The sequence below is a fragment of the Chenopodium album genome, chromosome 16 (assembly GCF_948465745.1).
Source record: "Chenopodium album chromosome 16, dcCheAlbu1.1, whole genome shotgun sequence".
Taxonomy (NCBI): Eukaryota; Viridiplantae; Streptophyta; class Magnoliopsida; order Caryophyllales; family Amaranthaceae; genus Chenopodium; species Chenopodium album.
In genome coordinates this window covers 41390623-41415439 of record NC_137849.1, presented here as the reverse complement: position 1 = coordinate 41415439, position 24817 = coordinate 41390623, and the positions used below count along the sequence as shown (strand labels likewise).

Sequence of the window (24817 nt, the reverse complement as noted above, 5' to 3'; positions counted from 1 at the left end):
CTTTAAATTTGCTCAATAGAGCAATCATAACAGATTAGGACACAGCTGTTTTAGTTGCAGAATGATCAACATACCCTGTCATATTGTGGTTGGGTCCCACTTTCACGTAAATTTCATGCTTTTGTATTATTATCAGCATAAATAATCATAGTAATTAAAAACATTTTCTCATGTTTAAGTTTTCATGATAATATGCTGCTGTTATAAATTATTTGTAGTTACGTACTTAAAAATTTATTTGAACGAACTGAGGTATTTACTATTTTATTTATTGTCATACAGTAACACTTATTGTATACTCCCTCTGTTCTAATTTATAGTTTTTGTTTGTGTTTTTTTTATAATATTTTAGAAACGGAAGGAAAAAGTGGATGAAGTATATTAAAAAAAATGTAAAAAGTACAATAATTATACTTTTTTCGTATTTTAATAAGTAGGAAAAAGATATATGCAGCCCTAAGGGCTGCATATAAGAAGCTAAAAATGGAAAGAAAAGACAATAAATAAACATTTATTACACGATTTGCTCGTGAATTGTCGATAAATTCCCAACTTAATACTAAAAAAGAAAGTATATTAAATACTTATATGCAGCCCTTTGCATATAGCATTACCCTAATAAGCATTACAGTTTGACTTTTTTTTACTTTTCACATAATGGTTTTGACTTGATTAATTTACTAATATATAAAATAAAAAAAAATTAAAAAAAAATAAAAATAAAATAAAATAAAACAAATGTAATTGTATAATATATTGTTGGATTCGTTATAATATATACTTTCATAATATCAATTTTCTTATAATTTTACGAACACAGTAACACCTAATTAGATAAATTAATGATCAAAGCCGTGTTTCGGCATTTGTGTTTGGTCAAACTGTTACACTTATTAAACACGGAGGATTTAGACAAAAGTTAGAGAGAGAGAAAGTGGAAAAAAAAGTACAAGATAAGTGAAAAATTCAAGGGTAATTTAGGAAATTCACTTAATAAAGTTACAAAAATGATGGTACAATAATCTTTAAATACGAGTAAATCAATAACAAAAACAAGAACAACATTTTGGATCTCTAAAATAGGAAAACGGGAAGTATAATTTTTTTTTTTTTTTTTTTTTTTTGAAGGGAACAGGAAGTATAATGTGAGAAAAAGGAATTACTCATTATGATGGAAAACTGGCAATTCTGGTTCAGTTTCTTTAAAATGAATCAGGATTCAGGAATGTGTATTTGGGTCAACTCACCAATGATTTTACCCCAGATCTAATTATACGAGTAGGCAGTTGTTTGAGTGTGCGGAAAGAGTTGTAGATATTGAGAACTTACATGTGATATTACTCCGTATGTCATACAAGTTTGCGACTAACTGATTATACATATGCAACATGCTCTAGAATAGAAGGTATCAAGGTAGGAATGCGAGTTTCATCGACTTATATTTCGTATGATAAGTTCAGATCATATACAAACTTTAATACTCTGTATGACAAGGTCATATGGATTAGGTCGGATGAATTCTAATAAGTTGAAAAGAACAAATATTTATTATTCTTTCGTAAGACTTGGCTAAGATTGAGTCATGGGAAGAAGTATGGTAATGACTAGTGATCAATACATCGGATGTATGATAACGGATTTTTTGTAGTACTCTTAAAATAATTCTAGTGGATGTTGATATTATGTGACTTTTAGGAGAACAAAAAAATAAAAAGTATGATACTTATATATTAGGAAATTTTGCAAAAAACCACCTTTTAAATCTTGTTTTTTTGCATATAACCACCTTTTAAAAAAAATGTTGCAAAAGACCACCAATTTTAAAAATTTTATTGCAACTTTCCACCAATTCAATGTAAACACAATTGAAAGATTTGGCTAAAAAAGTGGTTATTTGCAATAAAATTTTTAAAATTGGTGGTCTTTTGCAACATTTTTTTTAAAAGGTAATTATATGCAAAAAAAAAACAAGATTTAAAAGGTGGTTTTTTGCAAAATTTTCTATATATTATTTGTCTCAATACTAGGTAAACCAATCTAAAGGGAGATTGGCTTGCAAGCATTTCTCCGTCCTACTAAATTGTCTTATTTAATTTTAAAAATTTCACAAAAATAAGCCGAAGTGAGTAATCAAATTTAGTCCAACAGCCTAATAAGCAGTAGTCCCGGATTCTGAGAGTAGGATGTTTAAGTTTGAAAAAATTGCATAAATTGCTTGACTCTACAGAATACAGATACTGTTATGTTGCAAGTCTTTCTCAATGTGGAATTTAGACCTAGAAAATAGACAAAGGTAGGGGCAACATGGTCCAACTATTGAAATAACGACCATTTATTGAGAGTGAACAAAATTCTCCTTCGCATCTCTTTCTCTATTTTTGGAGTGTTTTGGTAAATTAGAATATTTGTTTTTTTGTGATGCTATTAAAAATGTAATTAAAGTTATGAACACTTGGCCAAACAATTTCATTACTCTGTATATTCAAGAATTAGTGTCGAACATGTCCTACATCATATGACATTAAACTAATTCACTTTAGTTATATATATATATATATATATATAGTCATAACAGCTTACTTTGTTGAAATCCTCATTAATTTGGTGCTTAATAGCATTGAACTAAAAGTTAGGAATCATGATTGTTTAGTAATTGTCACCCTTAAAAAGGGTAGTTGGACCAAATTAGAGGAGGTAATACAAATGCTATGAAAAAATCCATTTCCTAACTAAAGTGCTACATGCACTTTCAATGGATCAACGCAGAATTAGAATAATAATGCAAGTTTGATAGTGAAATATGTATTATATGGTCAATAAAATACATTTTTAATGAATGTTAAATAAGATTTGACAACTATAAGCCTAATAACCTCATTTTACAACCGACCAAATCTTATTACACAGCTTTCATTATCATTCATAATTATGGTATTATATATGCTCCAACAAATTTTCTTATTGGGCTGGACCCTTAACTCGATGGGCCTACGAATTGGACTATTTGAAGAATTGTAGCTGTAAATATAAGGCCATACTCTACTCGAGTTGGGCGAATCGAAAACATTCAAATTCCTAGTCTAATAAGGCTTGCTACATTATACTATAACTATTGCATTGCACTCACAAGTCACAACTATAACAAGCAAAAAATTTGTGGATATATCTTTGGTAAGTTCCCTAATACTAGACTCTAGCCAGTGGAACTCGGTTGATACTTGATACTCGCCGATCACCAAAACAATTGGTGGCGAATTTCCTTCCCCCTTCACCACACCGGTGTGTAGGCACGTTAATGCTTGTAACTGATTTCGGCAAGTAAATGAGTAGGGGAACAGGTTATGTATTGAAACAACTCTTCAACGCAAAACATTGTAATACATGAGCAACTCAGCATTATTTGATGAAGTGATAAAGTTAGGCATAAATGTTTACAATGTTTTAATTGATACACTTCGTATGTCTGTTTCAAAAAAAAAAAAAAAAAAAAAAAAAAAAAAAAAAAACTTCGCATGTCTATTTACACATAAATAAACTGATTGCGTCATCATCTCATTGTTTAATTTTATTACTCATTTACAAGTTCAAGTTCATGCTTTGATTAGTACAAGACCAAGTCAAATGACAAATAAACCAACCAAAACCCCAATAATAAAAACCATTGTATACAAAAGTACACCATTATTTTCGCGATTCCATGATAGAGAATCATCGTTCATACCATCAAACACTTCAGTGATATGAGAAGCCATATCGCGATGTGTGGCCTGTAAAGCTGCCAAGGCAAAAGCATGATCAATCTTGGAAGCTGTGTCCACTCCGGCGGGAGTTGGAGGAGGTGTCCTTGGTGGTGTTACTGGAAGCGAGAGGAAAGGTTCAGGTACAGGTGCAAGATCTTCTGGGGTGAGTATTGGATAAGATGCATAGTCAGAAGAGTAAGAAAATGATCTTGAATTGAGATAATCGTTCTCGCTATGATTAGTACCTAGTTTGATTGATTTCAGCTGAACATCGATGCTCATTTTCTTGAACTAGCTGATAAGACAAGGATGTTCTGAAGAACTGAAGATATAAAAGGCAAATATGGGTTTTATGCTGATAAATAGCAAGTAGGAGATATTGAAATAGTCTCGAAAATTCGTAATAAAAAATATGTATCCATCTCTTTCACAGGAATGGATCAGATTCAACGAAACAGAACAGTAATTTAATAAGAAGTAGAGGTAACTTACAGATGTTTTTCCTGGCTTTTTGATGAACCAGTAGCCGAGACTTGGTTTGCTACAAATATATATAATTCCTGAAAATGGCTACTTTAGTTATTTATCATGAATCGTCCAATATATTACTACTTTCTATTTAGACCTTAATACTGGTAGGTAGGTCATATGGACACTTGATGGAATCAACTCCGCATTTTAGTCCAACGACAAGATGCTGTTCTAGACGTGAAGATTATGCCACACAAACACCGTGCATGACAAAACCTCAGTGTATAGGCTAGGCAATGTAACATAGGAAAAATCAGTGAGGCAGCAGTTCCCACCTCCAACCAGGTGGAGCTGCCCGAGCTGGGTTTGATGCTCACCGCAGCACATTAAAGCATTTTCCTACTCCCTAGGCCCTAGCAGCCCTTCCTCCAAAGGTGTTAGGCGTTCCCAGCCTACATTTTTAAGCCATGCCAGGAGGGAGTCTATCATAACCACTTACACGAGTTACACCCCAGTTTTGAAGTTTTACATGAACGTGAGATATCTAATTGGTTGGAAGAGATATGGGACATCATATACATTGCTCAAACTTACAAGAATCATGAAAAGTGAAACAAAACACGATTAATTTTATTACATATTGCATGAATCACCAATAAATACAACCAATGAGTACTATAAACAATCGCTACATCCATCTTTGAAAAACAAGAAAATCAAGGTTCTAACAATCAATAGAGCAATAACATCATATCGATTGTGCAAACATAACAAACCCCGTAACATAAAGTGTACAAACATATCAAAACCCATAACATCAATTGTACAAACACAACAAACCCCACCAGCAGTACATTATGATGTAAATATTTCCTGTCTTAGAAAATAACAAATTTTGCAAAAGTGTTTATCTACAATAAATTATCTTCTCTGAACAGTCATTTGTTTGGCATCAACTATGAACTTTGTCCCTGCAGTACTTCTTGCAGATACTTCACAGCATTGTCATAGTAAACAAACCCCATGAACCAAAACTCGTGGTTGTCAACTGAAATTATCTGAATGTATTTCTCAGCCGAGTTTATTTTGCTAGTTGAAGGGTTAACTGCTTTCAACTGATCCAATGGAATAACCACCTAATACAAATAGTATAAAATTACTGATAAGTAAACATAAAACCAAAACTCCATGACGTAAATGCAAGCAGGGGTGAGCTATGTACACTGGCAGAAATGAAGCCAGGCATAAAAGGGAGAAAACCCATATCCAGATTTTCAGCAGCAGATAGCCAGTAATCCATAAATAGACACTAATGACATAATATTAGATAGACAAATGCAACAATCCCATTAAAGATTTCCTAACAAAATGAATTGGTTGATGATAGCTACAAACATTTTTCATTCATTCTTGCATCATTATACAACAGCATAAGACATACAACTGCAAGAATTCCACAAAAATATAAGGGCATATCATGGCAAAAATTCCAAATAAAGTGGACTAATCCTGTTTCAAGCTGTCCATAATGTTCATACAATACACACCGTTTGCAAAACCTATGATCAACTCCAGCCTAGGGTGGGGAGGGGTAGCCTTGCCCGTAATAAAATTGCTAAAAAGTGGCTGCATCAGCGGTGTGTTGCAATTACAAAAAAAGGTTTTCTACAATTAACCTTGACAGGAAAGGCAAAATGACTGGCATATTACTTCACGCTAAATCATGCTATTTACTACGTATATATTTTAGCTCACAAATCACAATTTGAGCAGCTAGACTGACTATTCAAACATCATTCATGGAAACATGAAAACTGTAGATTCAACCATCCCTACAAAAGGTGAAAGTAAGATTAAACAAAACATAGCTAAGAGCAACATAAAGTTCTCGCAAACACTAGGCAAAATTAAATTTCTGAACTCAAACAATTCACTGGAAAGGCCAACGCTTTATCTAAGAGCATCTATAGTAATCTCAGGATGGGGTGGTCGAAGAGGATATATGATGCAGATAACATTCAAAAATCAGAGAGAAGGACACTAACCTTGTAATAGCTCCATTCAGTTTTGTCACCGTTTGTATATGAAAGAGGATTGTCACTGCAGAATGCAAGCTTTACAGTTGACAGATATAGAGTTCCCATGACTGGACCAGCAGATGTTGAGAGGTAGCAAGCAAACCACTTCTTAAGTTGCTCCTCTGGAAGAGTCTCGAAAGTTTGCTTGAAGACCTTTTCATAACCACCTTCAGCAATAACTTTTGTTTGTTGAGTAATTCTTGCAACAGCAGCATCAGTAACACTGGGGCTTGTTTTCACTGATTCAAGGACATGGTAGCATAGTAAGTAATACTTTCCCAAAAGGATCATAAGACAAAATCTAGAACGTAAAACTGTGGCAGTTCCTTTAAACTGTATCAAATCTCAAACACATAACAGGTGCTTGGTTATGTGTATACACGATACAGATGAATGATCAAGTGTCAGGCTTGGCCATTTTCTAACGATTAGTGTTATTTTGGATAAAGTGGTAATGTCCAAGCATCCACACACCATAATGCAATGTCAGGTATAGAATGAGAGCACTTTTAGGAAAATGATGAGCCAACAAATACAGATAAAACCCATATACACAAGGGTGAAACATCATAAATTCAGTCAAAATGGAAAGGTAGTGAAAGCATAGACATTTACAATTCTGCAAAGCCTCGTAAAACCCTCAAATGATAGATTCCTCTCAGAGATACACAAAGGAGGGTTCAACCGCAGAGGTCATTTAGTAAGTATAACTTTGAGATCAATTAGTAGTTTATAGTACCTTCCTCATTTATTTATTCCTGTTAATTTAAAGATAATCAGCCCAGATAAGCAACCACTGTAGCATGCTAGCTAATTTCAAAAGAAAACATAAATTTTCTCAAAACCCTGCTACAATTATACTGCTATAAATTGTTATTAGGCTTGTTAGCTTCCGAAAGAAGCATTCTTCTTCCTTCGACCTTCATACTGTTTTTGCAGATGTAGTGGGCAATATGGAATAACATCATGATATTCCTAGCTCAAAAGAACAGAAGCACGATTGAACAACATCCAACGATATTCCAACAAAAATAAAGGATAGGTTTGGTTATTTTTTTCAAAGATTTGAATAACAAAGTGATAAGAACGGTAAGAAAGTATCCAGCTTCCACATCGCCCTCATCATCAAAATTCAAACCCCAACTGCAATGTGTAGCTGGAGTTGTTAACTACACTGTTCATTTTAGAATGATTGAACACCTTAAATATGGGATGCATCAATTTGATTGTTTTAAACATTCATCTTCATTCTTCACATTTGATAAATTTCAATATAGGATGCAAAAACTTCTGCAATGCATGAAAAAATTGAAATGTACTTCCTCCGTGTAAAACTATTGTCACATAGATAGTGTAATCTGAATTGCCCAATATTAATGATCATTACATTTCAGAATTCCAACCAAAACAATAAAGATCATAACTTTATGACAGATGACACGATTTCGACACGAGTAACCACAAATGCAGAGCAATCAGAACAACAAAATCAATCAATAAAAAAAATGAAGAGAAAAAGAATTACAATGCTGCCACATATTGCCAGCAAGATCCTGGGCCTTAGTAGAAGCATCGACAGCCTTCTTCTGCCATTTCCCCAGCACATCCTTCACCGAATCCATCGTTTCTACACACCAAAACCAATCAACCCAAATCAAATCAATCACCAAATCACACAAAATCAAAAACCCTAATTCAAAATCAAATTAATCCAAATTTAAAAAGTTGATACTTTTGGAAGATGATGTGGAAGCAGGAGCGGCAGACACGTAAGGGTTGGACTCGTTCGGCATGGTGGTGGCGGAGGAAGTAGGAGGAGAGAGAAGGGGGTCAGGCGGTGGAACGACGTCGTTTGGGTCGAGCTTAGGGTATGGCGCGTATTCTGAAGAGTGGGTTTCATCGGATGATGATTTGGGGGTCGGGTCAGGATTCGAGTTTGGGGTTGAAGTGGGAGTCAAGTTATCGGGTTTCGGGGGTTTGGATTCTTTGACGGTGGGGGTGGGAGGTTCATCATCCATGGTTGTAGGATTTGTGATTGGAGAGAGAAGGAGAGAGACTAGAGTAAGGAATTGAAGTCAAACCAAAAGGGATTCATTGGTTGGTTTTACCGTTACAACTGGCTTTTTTTTTTTTTTTTTTTTGTGTGTGTGTTAAAGATAGCCATAACTCCATAAGGGCGAGTGATAAGAACCACCTGGAATCGAGAGAAGAACTTCAACCACTTGAATTTTCTCACTCTCACGGATTATTAACATACTAGAAAATATAAGTTACAAGAATCTAGTTAACTGACGTAATATGTTACTCCTGTTGAATTGGGTAAAATCGACGTAACGTAGTTATGAATTATCTGGGGTATCGTTGTAAATTCGACAGGTTAAGTTTCAAATTGAAGTAACAACGTCATTATCACTTCCTCCATCCTCCATTAAAACTTCTTCCTTCTTATTAGTCCTTCCTCGATCTCCACCATTATCGACTTTATCTTCGAAAAATCAAGCTCAATGGCAGCTAGAGAATTGGGTGATTGACCATGTCCTTCATGGATCTCTAGCTGTCTAATTTTAAAATTAGCATGACCCATCTATCGTTGGTTGGTCCATTACGACACTAGCTAAGTCGTATCATTTTTATACCCCTAATTGGCTGACAGTAAGTCATATATTTTTTATACCACTACAACTGACTTAATGGCTATCTCTTGCATTGAGTCGACATTGATCTCTATAATTATTATAAAAACGCATCTTTTCTACTTGTAATATTGTTTTCCAATAGCTCAAACTCTCTCTACTTTCAATTCTTATTTGTCACACTTAACTTAAGAGCTAGAAATAATCTATGAGAAACACCTTTGGTTAATTTGTGACTCGAAATCTAATATGGCCGACTTTAAATACATATATCTTTCAATCTATAAGTGATTTTAAGGTGATTCAAGTTGGAGGTGATACCTTGTTTCAAGAGATTTCCAACATATGTCAAATGCCCAATTTTGATAAGAAATGAGAAAGTTATGACCGTTTTACGAGAAAGCTGAAACATTGTTGACTAAGTGCTCGACTTGACACGTCCGTGCCCGGTCGAGTAAGACTTTATTTTTTTAGTCTGGTTTAAGTTTACGTGTTTTATGGAATGTTTCTTAAAACTATATATTTCTTCTATGACGACAATTTGAGTATATTTAGGGCACATTATAGAGTTTATTAGGGTTTCCTTATATTATAAAAGGATCCTTTAGGTGATCTATTAGATCACACCCTCTTGAGCCATTAAGATTTAGATCTCCATGTATTATTTGTTCTCTCGTCCTTGCTCCATTATAGTAAAGAAGTTCTCACATCCCATACTTGTGGGCGTAAGTCTAATTTGACCTAACAACATAAATTCTTGTGTTCTTTATTCGTTTATCTTCTTTATTGTTGTTCTAGTTCCTTTTTTTATTGACTTATTCTGCATTAATCAAATACAATTATACCTGTAATTTCCTAACACCTTCTAAAACAGCTCACTCTATTATTAGGTAGGTGAACTGTACAAGACATTGTTACTGTAGCTCATCTTACTTATTGGCTCAAGTCAGTTTGTTCTTCATGTTTGCAATTTCTTTGTTGAAACAACATCCAATTGAAGTTGTCACAAGCAAAACTCTCACCACATCCCTCCATAATCCCAATTAACGAACCAAAACAATGAGGATATCAATTGAACATTTGAAGTTGCTGAAGGACTTGAGCTTTGTTTCACGTTAAAGTGTTTTTTTTTTTTTTCCTTTAAAAAAAAAAAAAAAGAAGATTTATAGGTCTTGTTAAAATCACACAAATCATTTTTGCCCTGGCCTATACTCCCACTCATTATTTACTCGCGATTTTATGAATGACTCATGAATGCTAAAATGTTGATTTATATTATAAGGGCTTGATGTGGAATTTGTACTAGCTAAATGACACAAATTTGGAGCTTTATGTTGGCCGGGTGATTTATTTATATTTTTTGTGAAGTTGACACATATTGACATATTGTTAATGAAAAATAAATAGTATTGAATTATAATATTCATGTTGCTGCTTTAAGCTACTTCATTGAAATTAAGACACACATATATTCACAAATGAATTGTACTAGTATGTCACAGCAACAAAAATTAATATTCCTTCTGTCCTTTTATTACATGTTTATTTCTTATTTTGCACGGAAATTAAGAAAGTTAAAGATTCCTTAAAACTAATAATTAGGAGTATAAATAATACAGAGTACAAGTTACACACAATAATGAGCAACTATATTTTGTACCTCTTTTAACATCATATCTAGTCTTGCATACATATACTGGGAATTAAATAAATTTTAAATAAATATTATGAAATAAGTAGAGATATTATGGATTAAATATATGTTCTCTTCAACTTAATTTCGGTTCAGTTCAGTTCAGTTTAGCTCAGTTCAGTTTAATTCAGTTTCTAATTTCCTTATCTCATAAACAGTTCAGTTCAGTTCAATTCAGCTCAATTCAATAAATGAAAACAGATCCTAAATAGTATATCAACAATTATAAAACTCACAACAACTTTTTTTTCTTCTTTTTTTTGAAGAATAAAACTCACAACATAATTGTAAATAAAATAATAAAATAAAACTAATTTGATCGTGACATTCATGCAATAATCCATAGCATCAACGGAGTCCAAATTTTTTACTTACCTCGTATTATTCATTTGTTGGCACGTTGCCATTACCTAAAAAAAAAAGTAGTGCTATGTTGAAGTTTTTCTGTAGCAAAACCTCTCCAAGTCGTTGGCACAACTCACCTAATTCTAGTTTTTGTTTTGTGGGAAAATAACAAAGATTGGGAATAGGCTTTTCTTTTCCTCCACAACAAAGGATAAGATGTAAGTTCCATCATCTGACATTTATACCAAATTACGGGAAAGATAATTTGGAAATTTGAATTGGCCTCTATTATATTTATATTGCCTTTGATGTCTAATAGCATTTCCGTGATTAAAAATTAAAGGAAAAGTAGCTCCACTGTAATTGTCTCAAAGTGGGTACTTGCATTGTGCTTAACCCTTATCTATGAGGTACTTACAAAAACATGGCTAATTTTCCTACGTACATAAAGGAAGACCCTACACTAAGCAAAGTTTAGTGGAATTAGTAGGCAACTCACATTGTGATTTTGAGGTCACGAGTTCGAGCCCCACTAACTACAAAATATTTGGGAGTAGGGGAATTCCCTTACCTCCCCCTTTAATCTCAAGTGATGCCCTATGGAGTTGGGTTGGCTAAACCTGTGAGAGATGCCGGCTCAATAGGATTCTTCTTCTTACCTTAAAAAAAAAAAATAAATAAATAAAGGAAGACCCTACTCCAAGATTATGTATGATTTCTTTGTCCAAAATTAACATGTTTGGAAAAATTAAGCCGAAAATATTTGATACTCTACAGTACACTTTAAATAAGGTGAAAGCTGAAAGATGTTGAAAGAACTACTCTTACAATATACTACCTCTGTTTTTTAATACTTGCAACACTTTTCTAAAATGAAAATGTCACAATACTTGCAACACACCATAAATGGAAGTTATTTTAGGGAAAAACTATAATATTTCTCTTATTTAAAGCACATGGCACACTAAATTACACTCCTAATAAGAATAATAACCACTCACCTCATGTAAACCCCACATACCTTAAATACCGTGAAAAGTGTGTGTTGCAATTATTAAAAAACGGAGGAAGTATACATCTCAATTGGTTATTAACTATTTTGTCATTATTATATTGTGATAATACTATTTATTATAGATTTAGGATATGTTTAGGTATGTTTTAAATTTTTATCGTCTTAGGTTTCCTAACGTGATTATGATTAAGATTAGATTAGTCTTGTAGTCCAGTATATAGATTAATGATACATTGCACCTTCTAATTTAAGGAGTTTTTGTGAAAGCTAACATGATATCAAAGCTTAGATTAATTTAATTTTTTTTCGTTTCCTTTATCTGTGTGCTCACCTTCTTCTTTGTCCAAAATTTAATTAATCAACAATGAGTTTGGAAAATTTAAGCCGAAAATTGTTGATGCACATTAAGGTGTTGAAAGAAGTGATGCGTACTTACATTTGTCGAGTTTTTATTTGGTAATTATTATTTGTGAACTAAAACTAAAGCCAAAAGGTATGCGTGCAATTATCTATTTTAAAGTAGTAGTTAACTAGATTAAAATCCCGTGTAATGCACATTTGTTAAATATTTTTGACAATAATATTACATAATATAAAGTATATAAAAGATATTCAAAAATAATTTATTAGGGTATATATGGAACATGATTGTCAAAGTCAAAAGAAAATATCATAAGTTATAAATAATTTACTAAAAAATAAAAAAGGTCAAAAAGGAGGGAAAATTTTTCACACGATAATGACAAGTGTCATAGAAGAATTTGCTTTTAGTATAAGTTAATTAATAGATGATTTTGTAAAAAAAATTTAAACACGAGGTATACACGAATATAATTCATATGCTGTACTTCCTCTATCCCTAAAAGAACGACTTTTTTGGAGAGTTTCCACGGGTATTAAGAAATTTAAGTTAGAAATACAAGTGTATGAGAAAGCTAATAAAAGTACATTGAAAAGGGAAATTTATATGAAATTTGCAAAAAAAGTAAAAAGAGAAAGTAATAAAAGTACATAGAAAAAGCAAAAATTTACATTTTTTTTTTAAAACAAATCAATTCATTAATCAAAAGACACACGACATCTACAATTGAAATTTAAATTAACAAATAAATAAAATTGAATCAAATAAGGGTTTCCTTCATCAAAGCTACGATCGTTGAATAGATTTTGCACTATGGTACATCTCTCGCGCACACATCGCTGGAAAATACATTCTTTCCAGAGAGACGGTCTAACAATTTGTTGTAGCCGTAAGGATAATTTTCATCTAATTCACGTGAACGCCTTTGAAGATTCGATAACCGTTGCGATCCCGGATAACTCTTTGCCAATGAACTGATAGTAGGACAAAAGATGATTACCTTTTTAATAAACCCTAACGCACACAAAAACCCTAAACAAAAACTAATAGGAATGGTATCCTTCGAACAAGTATATAGTTCCGGTAGAGGGTTCGGAGCTATTGAAAAGCTATTTATTCAGTAAGTTCACGTGATCGGAATGCCTAGGTGGAGGCCGCTTCCAATCAATAATATTAATGCATAATTAATATTACAGCTTAATCTTGACTGAACCCTTCGGGTCACACCCAAGCAACTAACGATCCGACACGACGAATTAATTTGGAAGGAATTAATGAGTTGCTCGAGTAATTAATATTTAGACGTCGGAAATCGAGCTAGGAGTGTCGAAACCGAGCGTCGCAAGTCGAGTCGTATTAATTAAAGACGAGACGGTAAAATCACTAATTAATCAACACTTTATCGAAATACCCCTAGCATCGGAATACCCCAAGCAAACCGAGTGCTAGGGGCATTTGGTATAGCCAAGGTGGCTAGCAAGTGCACCAAGCCGAGCCTAGGCTGGCTGGTGCGTGCTACCGCACCATGGCTAGCAAGGTTGCCACCACATGGCTAGCAAGCCATGCTAGCATGTGCGTGGCAGCATCCAGCCTCACACCAAGCACCAGCTAGGGGCTGCTTAGGTGCTTGGCTTGGCCTTGCCACGTGGCAGCTTCTGGTTGGGGGCAAGTGGAGCATCAGGGCCGGTTCTCTCAAGCCTTGGGGATCAAGTTTGGTACCCCCCCTCTTTCCCTTATGGTCCTTACCTAACCCTTCCTCTAAGTGCCACTTGTTGATTAATTAGTTGTTGGCTATTTTCTTTTTTTTTGATTTAAAAATAAAAGGAGAAAATTGTTTTTACCAACTCTCCCACATTAATGGAAGAGTGGATTTCTCACTTGAGTTTCTGGAAAACTCACTTGAGTAAGATCTCAATTAGGCATCTCCACTTGAAAGAAAATCTATAAGCTCATAAATTACTCGGGTAGTCTTTTTGGTCGGACTTGGCTAACCTCCAAGTATTGGACCGGTCGGGTCGAGTTGTGGGTGGACTTTCGTTGGAGGTCCTTGCCATTTGTGAGGCTCGGCTTTTCTCAAGTAAGAGCTCCGTTCGGGTGAGCAAAGCACGCTACAAGGGTAATTTAGTCTTTTATCTATTCTTGTTATTTATGCATTTTGTTATATTAATTGTGAGTTTGTTCTTGGGTTCGGGTTTTATTTCCGCGGTGAGTCGGACTCATCGAAACCCAACAAAAACAAACAACAAAACTAACGACTCCACCATAGGGAGACACTCCACAATAGGAAGACGGACGAATATCTGCACTACTCGTGTAGATTTATTGAAAATTAAATAGCAAAACTAAAGAAAATTAAGGAAAAAGGGTAAAAATAGTTTAATTTCCGAAGAAATTGGAGAAACCCTAGAAGATAGAGAGGAGGAGAGAAGAGGAGATGAAAGATTATAAGTAAAATTTACATACGGAAGCTAATTTGGCACAAATATTATTGCAAATTAAATAGTATTTCAATGCAAATGAAGTGAACATTTTGGAACTAAAATTTGGCCAAAAGGGTTGTTTAATAAAAAATTTGTGTCAAGTTATTTAAGATTTTTGTAAACTTTTATTATTATCTAGCACACCATAAAAGGGTGTCCAATGATAAAAGAGAAGGTTTTGCGTAGAATGGACTCACGTGAGTCTGGTTTATAATGCACACATTCATCTCCCACCCATTGCCATTGCCTAGTCCTTTGTCAGCGGCTGACCGGCCCTTCCCCTCCCATCCCGACGCCGGTGACCCTCCCCAACCTAAGTAAGGTACTCCCAGCATCTTCATACTTCTCAAGTTTTATATAAACACTAGCGGCAACTCGATACAAGTCAAATGTCATATGCTCTTTCTCATCTTCTTCAAGAATTTCACAAGCACTTATATATAAACAAAGCAGCTTCCTCCGGCGTAGACTCCTCCAAAGCACGAGTTATATTTTGCTTTTTTGTTTTGTTTAGCAAGCATGAATGCAATAGCAGCTTGTTCATATAGCACAACTGCATTTTTCCAATCAGCATTCCGTCTAGTAAAACTTAGCTTAGTAATCTTGTCGGCTTTGGCCATTAGCTTTTCAGAATTTGAACCCGCCATGGCTGAATGCCTTCAGTACACAACAACATATATTTCAAAATATTATCAAACAAAAGAAATCTAATACCTGATTAATATCACCTATTATCAAGCAAAATTAAAAAAATCTAATACCTCACCAATATAATCTATTATCCAACAAAATAAATCTAATACCTGACCATACTAACATATTATCAAAAAAAAAAGAAATCTAATACTTGACCAATATAACCTATTATCAAACAAAAGAAATTTAATACCCGACCAATATAGCCTGATATCAAACAAAAGAAATCTAATATCTGACCATTATTATCTAATTTCTGACACTTATAATCTAATATCTGATATTTATAATATAATATCTGACCATTATTATCCAAATTCTGACAATTAATTTTATATATATTTTTTTCTGTTTGTATGATTGGACTCACGTGAGTCCGTTCTACACAATACTTTTCCATGATGAGAACCACACCAATAAATTCTGTGTAAGGTGGGTGTACGTTAATTTTATTGTAATACAGTCAGTTTAGGGGTAACTTTAACTATTTTTATGGCAACTTTAATCCCTTAGGGTATTTTAATTTGTCGTTGATTTGAAATTTATTTTAATGTGTGATTTTTTATAGATTCATAATTATACTAATGTGTTAAATTCACCGAGAGAATACCAGGATGCGGCTAATATGATTAATCTAATACATTATTAGTTTTTTATAAGATAAAATTTAATTATTATTAGAAAAATAATAACTTTTAAGATAACTTTAACTTGTTTACAATAAATCAACGTACACCTGTATTTTTTTTTTTTTAGAATATGTGAAACCACAATAGCTTTGTTCGATCAAGTTGTTGATACTCATGTAAATACAATACAATCCTTATGTTAACATAAGTTATACAAGTATTGTTCAAATTTCAGTTTTTTTAGTCGAAAATCATAACATAAAACTACATTTGGTGTTCTTATAAAGTCAAAAAATGTGCCTTGATTGTGTGGCGAACCATCATAGAGTTATTTCGTGAGTGTTATAGGTATCACTCGAAAAATGTACAGGGTTACTTAGGGTTACTCAGTCAATATTTTAAGGGTTACACGGTCAGTATTACAGGAGTGTTTTAGGGGTTACATGCTCAGTATTACAGGAGTGTTTTAGGGGTTACACAGTTAGTATTACAGGAATTACTTGGTCAAAATTACAGGGGTTACTTTGTTCTTATGTACAAGTAGACACATGGTGTGGTCAGACATACACAAAACACGCTATTTTTTATTTATTTATTTATATATACATTTTATTTATTTATTTATATATATTTTTTCTATTCTATCTTAGATTATTCTAAAGCTAATTCTGTCAAAAATACTATGTAAATCAAAGTAGATTATTTGTTTAAATGACTTCAATGTACGCTTTAAATAACATATGCTTTTGAATTAAGGCATAAGGTTTAAGTTCGACCTTAAGGTTGGGAGTTCAATCTCGACTAAAAACACCTCGAGAGTGTGGATCATTTACCTTTTCCTCTCACTGGTTCACTTTTAAAGTATTTAACCCACTAATATTAGTTTTTTTTAAAAAAAAAAATCATAAGAGCCGAGATCTAATTTAGGTACTTCTTAGATCCTCACCTTTTTTTTCAACTCCTTCCCGTTTCTTAATAATAATAATAAAAAAAAAGACTCGGTTTCAATTTCTAAATAGACCATGACTCATTGCTGTAGACGTACGGATTATCCTTCTCTTATACGGAGTGATAGGATTACAGGAGTACATGCAAAATGGTTATTCAATTATTCAATTTTATTGTAATCTACTCCGTAACACAAAAGGCGGAAAAAAAAAAAACAAATCAACGCAACTCAAAAAACTGTCCTACTTCCTTCGTTCTTTTTTACTTGATCCGCTTTGACTTTTACACTATTCATCACCTCTCCTTTGACCGTCTTTTGTGAATAGTATGTAAAGAAAAACATATTCATGTGAGATCTTTTTGAATTCGTCTTAATAAGTACTATCATTATGTATAACTTTTGTAATTTTTACTTATGAAAAATTAAAGTTATTGATCGTAAAAGTTTTGCATTGACAAGTGTGATAAAAGAAACAGATTAAGTAAAAAAGAACAGAGGAAGTATAAAACACAAGAAATTACCGTGATTTGACAATTGATGAAGACCCCTGATTATTCGTTTATTAAAAAAAAAACCCACAAAAATGAAGCGCTTTTGAGGTATTTATTAGCTTTACGTATTTGACTTATATTATACTCCAATACGGAGGCTGTACGTACTACGTAGCCCACTAGACGGAGATTTCACAAAACTCCCCCTCCTCTCCTCTCCTCTACTTTACTCTTTATCTAAAAAGAAAAATATTGGTCAACTCTCTCGACCATTTCAAGTGAAAATGAAAGCAACGAATTTCAATTTAGATTTTTTTTTTTTTTTTTTTCATTTTTTTTTTTAAAAAAGCATTTAAGTATAATTGTTACTCTCTTAGTACTTTTGAATTTACCTAATGAATATTTTTGTGCTTTGAAGACTCAATTGAGATCCATCATGTCGTATTGTTTAATTTTTATTTATTTTTTTTACTTGACTTTTTTATTTACCATACTTTGTTATGCAAGTGTGCAACTTTAAATAATTTTACCTTTTAATATTAAAAATTACTCCGTATTCTCTGAATAATTTTACATGACTATATGTCTACTTACTTACAGTAATCGTAATAACAATTAAAAAAGGATGTGAAAATACAAATGTCAAATTAGATAAAGTAAAGTGAATAGAAAAATTACCGGAGCAAACTTAGAAAAAGGGGATAATATGAAAATGAAGTGTCTCATATAGGAAGATGGAGGGAGTCCCCCCTTAATTGTTCATCTTTAGAGCTGTAATTTAGAGAGTGTAATCAAAAGTATAATGAGATAATCCCAAATCACAAATTCACAACCCAACCAATGAAGAATCCCAATGCCACACCACCACCACACACCCAAAAATAAAAGAAAAAATGTAACAGTGTTTGATTTATTTTTGGTGTGTTATTAGTTATTACAAATTGAAATGAAGCAGACCATCTTACTCCACTGTTTGTTTTTATTTTCTTGTGCCTAATTTTCTCCATTATTAAACCCAACTCCAACCTTCTTCTCTCTCCCCCACATTCCCCCCCATTTTCTCTCTCTTTCTCTCTCCTCTCTTTCTCTCTCACTCATTTTCATCCCACCAATCCTCCTCCTTCTTCTCTACTAAAACCCTAATCACTCTCTTCTTTTTCTTTCTTTAAAGTTTTTATTTTTTTGATTTTGATTTTGATTTTGATTCTATCTCTCTCTACCCCGAGATCGATCTATCTATCTCGGAGGATGAGAGAGAATAACAACAGACCCGAACCCGAAGAAGACTCTACGATCGGGTTCGGGTCTGTTTCCGGCCATAGCGGGGTGTCTTCTTCTTCATCCCCCTCTTCTTCTTCACCCCCCTCTTCTTCTTTGTACACCCCGCCATGTCCGGATCAGGTGTTGGAGAACGTTCTCGAGAACGTTCTCCACTTCCTGACCTGCCGCCGCGACAGGAACGCGGCTTCCCTGGTCTGCAAGTCGTGGTACCGCGCCGAGGCGCTTACCCGATCCGACCTCTTCCTCGGTAACTGCTACGCGGTGGGTCCTGCCCGTGTCACTGAGCGGTTCAAGAGGGTTAGATCGGTGGTCGTCAAAGGGAAGCCGCGGTTCGCGGACTTCGGGCTCATGCCTATGAACTGGGGTGCTCACTCTACTCGTTGGTTATCTGCTTTTTCTCAGGCTTACCCTTGGCTTGAAAAGATTCACTTGAAACGTATGACTGTCACTGATTTTGATCTTGAGCTTATTTCTAAGTCTCTCTCTTCTTTAAAGGAGCTTATTCTTGTTTGTTGTGAGGCTTTTGGAACTAGTGGACTTGCTGTTCTTGCTTCAAAGTGCAGGTTAGTTTCATCAAATTTTTGTACTAGTAATTTATCTACTTTGCATTTGATGAATAATTAACTGGGTAGTGATTAGATTTTTCTTTACCAAATGTTTGTCTATATTTGTGTTGTGATTTGGTATTTGGGTAAAAAGCACCCAGATCTGAAAATGGAAAAAAGTTAAAAGTGATTTTATGGGGATTTTTAGTTGCTTTATAAAGTTGATTAACGAATAGTTTGGAAAATAAATGTAATTTGGAAGTGTATTTGTATTTAGTGCAGTTGAGAAATGTTGATGTTGATAGTTATAGTTTTCTCCAATTGTTTTGTTGGTTTTTGTTCAGACAATTGAGAGTGCTGGATCTGTTTGAGGATGAAGTGAATGATGATGAAGTGGATTGGATTTCATTTTTCCCTGAATCTGGGACTTGTCTTGAATCTCTTAGCTTTGAGTGCATTGATTTTCCTATTAATTTCAATGCATTGGAGAAGCTCTTAGCTAGATCCCCTAACTTCAAGAAGCTTAGGGTGAATCGTTGCGTTTCGATTGATCAATTGTATCGTTTGATGGTTCGAGCTCCTCAGCTAACCCATCTAGGAACTGGGGCTTTTAGTCCTTCGGAGATTTGGCAACCATCTGAGCAAGACTTGGATTATCGAGCTGCTTTTGCTGCTTGTAAATCTCTTGTTTGTTTATCGGGTTTTAGAGAGATTGCGCCGGTGTTCTTGCCTGCCATCCATCCCGTATGTGCTAACCTCACTTCGTTGAACTTTAGCTATGCTAATATAAATGCCGAGGAGTTGAAATCAGTGATTTGCCATTGCCATAATCTCCAGATTTTTTGGGTAGGTTTCCTGAACTTTCATTTTCTCTACTTTGGCTGATAGTGTATAATTGAAACTTAAAGTTGAATGAGTCACTTTTGCTCCTTGTAGGTTCTAGATACAGTCGGGGATGAAGGGCTTCAAGCTGTTGCATCAAATTGCAAGGATCTTAGAGAGCTTCGTGTGTTCCCAATCGATGCCAGGGAAGACAGTGAGGGATTCGTCTCTGAAGTGGGTCTGCTTGCTATTTCTGAAGGATGTCGGAAATTGCATTCCATATTGTATTTCTGCCAAAGGATGACAAATGCTGCGGTGATTGCAATGTCAAAGAATTGCCCTGATCTTGTGGTGTTTCGGCTTTGTATCATGGGCCGACACCGCCCTGACCACATCACCAATGAACCAATGGATGAAGGTTTTGGAGCTATTGTCATGAATTGCAAAAAGCTCACTCGTCTTGCAGTTTCTGGGCTGTTAACTGATAAGGCATTTGAGTACATTGGGCAATATGGAAAATTGGTACGCACTTTGTCAGTTGCATTTGCTGGGGATACAGACATGGCACTCAAATATGTTCTCGAGGGTTGCCCAAAATTGCTGAAACTGGAGGTTCGGGATAGCCCATTTGGTGATTCAGTGTTACGAGCTGGTTTACCCCACCTTTACAACATGAGATTTCTTTGGATGTCCGCTTGTAGGTTGACTCTTCCTGCTTGTAGGCAGATTGCTAGAGAAATGCCCCATTTAGTAGTCGAGGTGTTTACTAATCGTATGGAAGCAGTTGATGATAAGGAAGAATTTGTCGATACGTGTTACATGTATCGATCCCTTGAAGGGCCAAGAACTGATGCACCAGAATATGTGAGGATTTTGTAGGCTGGATATTGCCAAGTGATGACATGTTTCGGTTGCTCTGACCGTAACCAGAGAATGATTTGTCACCCTTATTGGTGCACTTATAACGATGCAGCTCGGTGCTTGCTGCTCTTGTGGATAAACGAAAAACCATGTATTGATTTAGAGCTGTTGGAGTTGCAAAGGGATAATCATCACAAAGGAGGGCGGATTTTCCCCTCAGTGCATAAGAAATTGGTCAGTTAGGAAAATAAGGTTGGAGGTACTGATCCATTCGCGGTTGCTGTATTTTTTTTTTTCCTTTTTTACTTTTATTTTTCACATTTTCAATGTTTTATTACTCTTTTGTGCATTCATTTTCTTTGTATAAGACAAGGCTGCTAGAGATGGAAATTGGAATTGGAGAAAGGTTATTGAACTTTATGAACAATGCATCATTTTTTGCCATGATACAAAATCACAAGGTTCAGATTGATCATTCTACATGGAAAGATGCTCGTGAGGCGGACTTAAAAAATCGGAGGTTTTTCTTTGTAGTTCAAATGTAGTCTAGCAGAAGGCGTAGCCGGAGACTACCAAGTCTCATTCCCGTCTCAGATTTCCTTGAAGAAACAGTGTTTGTTTATCAGATATTCAGATGTGTTGATTGTAGCCTAGCATCATCTGACTTGTAAGAAAATTAATTGTGTTGTTAAATTTAGTTTATGTTAAGAAGGGCAATAAATGTTAGTCATATTCTTGGGGAGGGACCAGTTATAAAATTAAATATAGTGGGAGCTGAATGTCTGCCTTTTTCATTAGATGTTGAATGATCACTCTTGATTGCAGAGGCCCATCTATTGATGCTCACAAAGTGTTGTCCAAGTACACGCTGCTGGCCCCTCCTCCTCCCCTTCAAATATTCATCATTCAAATCTTTCAAACATTTTTTTTTTAGAGAGCCACGAGGGCAGGGCTGGAATCGGGAGGGAATCTCTAACCACTTGAGCAATCCTTCATTTTCTGAAACCCTTGTATATGAATTATTGAAATATTTTTGACAGTAAAACTTGGCATATATGTTAATATAGTAGTTTCTTATATTACGTATATTTTTAAATGTATCAAATTTGTTTTTGATACATGTAAAATTAATACTACATATATGAATAGTGAAGAAGTCAAACGTATTGATTACCTTGGGACAAAGGGGCATTCCATATCTTTTAAAATTTGTAATTTGATCATACGCCCTTGGTGCGGAAGGGTATTATGTATCTCAGTATCTGTTATAACATTTTTAATTTGATCATATGCTTTGGATACAAATTCGATGCGTGAGTACAAAAGATTTGTATTTGCGATCATGGTTATAAAATTTTTCAATCATCTTGAATAAACAAAATGTGGTTAGACTTGAGATAAGTAAGGGTTGAGAGCAAAGATAAAGGTGCTATCGCATCCTAATATTTGCCTAATTGATAAGTTCTTAACTCTAAGGGCCTGCTCACTTCAGCTTAATTTCAGTTCAATTCAGTTCAGCTTCTAATTTGCTTCTCTCATAAAATATTCATTTCAGCTCTATTCATTTCAGTTCATCTCTAATCAGTTCAGCTCAGGCCCTAACTACACGCCTTTATTAGTTGTTGTGCCTCTTTATAGCTGAAAAGGGCACATAATCCTTCTAAATTAGAAAGAAACTTGTACTCGTAATAATATTAGTTTCATGGTCGTATTCCCTAATGGTATGCTACGTTGTGTTCAGTAATGTGCAAATGTGGAATGTTGATAAATATGATTTTTAACATACGTTTATGTTCCTTGTAAAGTGTTACTCCCATGTGCTCACCTTCTCCCTTCTTTTTCTTTGAAATAATTATTGGGGAGAGAAATATGGCAATGTTTGTTGATTGTACTCTTGTTGGTATTCGATACTTGCATAATTGTAAAAATAAATAAACAAATAAATCAAGTTGGTTTCTGATTGTGTAATTAACTAATTAATTCCCAAAAAAAAAAAAAAAAAAAAAAAACTAATTAATTAACTAAAAACTTAAGGAGGAAAAGGTTAAGCTTTTATTTCTTGACTTGGGGAGTTAGCCCATCCAATTATATTGTGTTGAAGGGGAAACAAGTGGACCATTTTCCATCGCTTTCTTTCACTCAACTTTTTAGCTCTACTTATCTGCTTCTATGTTTCGGTTTGCATGTTAACTCCAATAGTTCACCCTCTTTTTCGAAAAGAAACAATTAGTACTTTAGTCTGGCTATGTATGGACTCAGAGGGGTGTCGCGTACACGTTTGATTAGTTGAGCTATTCTACTTACCTATTGAAAAAAAAAAGTTATAAATGAGTGTGTAGTATGACGTATAAATTATCAAGGATTAAATTGATTTGAGTGAACTTGGCGAATAGGGTGGTAATATCATCCAAACCCGATGGATAATCATCCACTCGATCCAAATATATGGATGAAAATCCAAACTTAAGCGGATGACGGATGGATGATGGATGGGACGGGTGACGGATCGGTTGGATGGGACGGGTGACGGATCGGGTCGGATACGGATGATGATACATCCAACCCATCACCCGATCCATCACCCGACCCATCCATCCACCCACCCGTTAAATTTATATAAAAAAAATAAAAATAAATATCTTTTTTAATAATTTAATGTCTATTGTAGTGTTAGGAATTGACATTTGTTTTTAATTTAGTAAAAAGGAACAAGTATTAGAAAGATGTATCAAAGTTGTAATAAAATTGCTCACTTTTTTTTTTCAAATCTTGATTTTAATTATGAAAATGCAAAGTTATATTTATATATTTATTTCACCTGAATTATCACCCGATCCACCCATTCATCCATGCATGACGGATGGATCGGATGTGGATGAAAGAAAATTAGGTGATGGATGGAGGTGGATAAAGCATCACCCGACGCACCTCCGATCCATTGCCATCTCTATTGGCGAATCTAATCATTTTTGCTTCATGAAATTCATATCTCATATGATAGAAATTAGTCATCTTATTTAGTTGTATCACATATAATTCACTCATTATATCTTTTCAAATCATCTTATATCCCATTCAAATTACTCAATCCGGTGAATTTCTCATTATATCTTTTCAAATCATCTTATATCCCATTCAAATTACTCAATCTGGTGAATTTAGATACTTAGTTCGTGTATACCAAGTAAAATGTATGAAATTTATAAATAAAATCCAAATATCAGTACAAAGTAAAATTCTATTGTAGTCATCCTTAAAATGACTTTCATTATACTAATTTTATGGTAGTCATCCATAAATAAATCACTTTATGTATTCCGTAAGAATATCACAATTATTGTTATATTGTACTACGCCCATATTATCTTATCTTACAGCTATGGTATGTACTCATATGTAACATGGCGTTATAACCATGGTATGTTTATAATGATTGCTTTTCATTGTACTCTAAATGACCAAGTGTAATAAAGTTTGTTATGTCAAGTAGTCACATTTGCACATATATGTGAGTGCTAATAATCGAAGCTAAAAGAAATGGAAATGAAATATTTTTTTGGAGTATGTCAATTTAATTTGTTATTATGAAATGATGGGAATCACAACTCATATTGGGATGATTTTTAGTATTGTAGGCCATGATTTATATCAACATACTGTATGAAATAGTACATTTGACGACCCCCCTCGCAAAATTATTTCTGGCCTCTGCTTTTTTTTTTTTTTT

At 34.2% G+C, this 24817-nt stretch overlaps 2 protein-coding genes across 3 annotated transcripts; one reads left to right on the top strand and one right to left on the bottom strand.

Moving 5' to 3' along the window:
• Nucleotides 1–4820: 4820 nt before the first annotated feature.
• On the bottom strand, nt 4821–8346 carry LOC145585362 (GEM-like protein 1). Its single transcript, XM_081642071.1, has 4 exons — nt 8022–8346; nt 7815–7916; nt 6257–6528; nt 4821–5347 (listed from the first exon to the last, which is right to left on the bottom strand). The coding sequence occupies exons 1-4, from the start codon at nt 8305–8307 to the stop codon at nt 5168–5170; spliced, it is 840 nt and encodes a 279-aa protein (XP_081498197.1). The 5' UTR covers nt 8308–8346; the 3' UTR covers nt 4821–5167.
• Nucleotides 8347–18561: 10215 nt separating this feature from the next.
• LOC145586531 (transport inhibitor response 1-like protein) lies at nt 18562–21887 on the top strand. 2 transcript variants are annotated; one of them, XR_014100967.1, is made up of 4 exons: nt 18562–19425; nt 19752–20253; nt 20344–21349; nt 21459–21887. XR_014100967.1 is itself a non-coding variant. In XM_081643390.1 (3 exons), exons 1-3 carry the CDS (start codon nt 18830–18832, stop codon nt 21106–21108), a joined length of 1863 nt encoding a protein of 620 aa, XP_081499516.1. In that variant the 5' UTR covers nt 18562–18829; the 3' UTR covers nt 21109–21887. The 2 variants fall into 2 exon arrangements, 1 of the variants encoding a protein (XP_081499516.1); XM_081643390.1 differs by having other exon boundaries at nt 20344–21887.
• Nucleotides 21888–24817: the final 2930 nt, after the last annotated feature.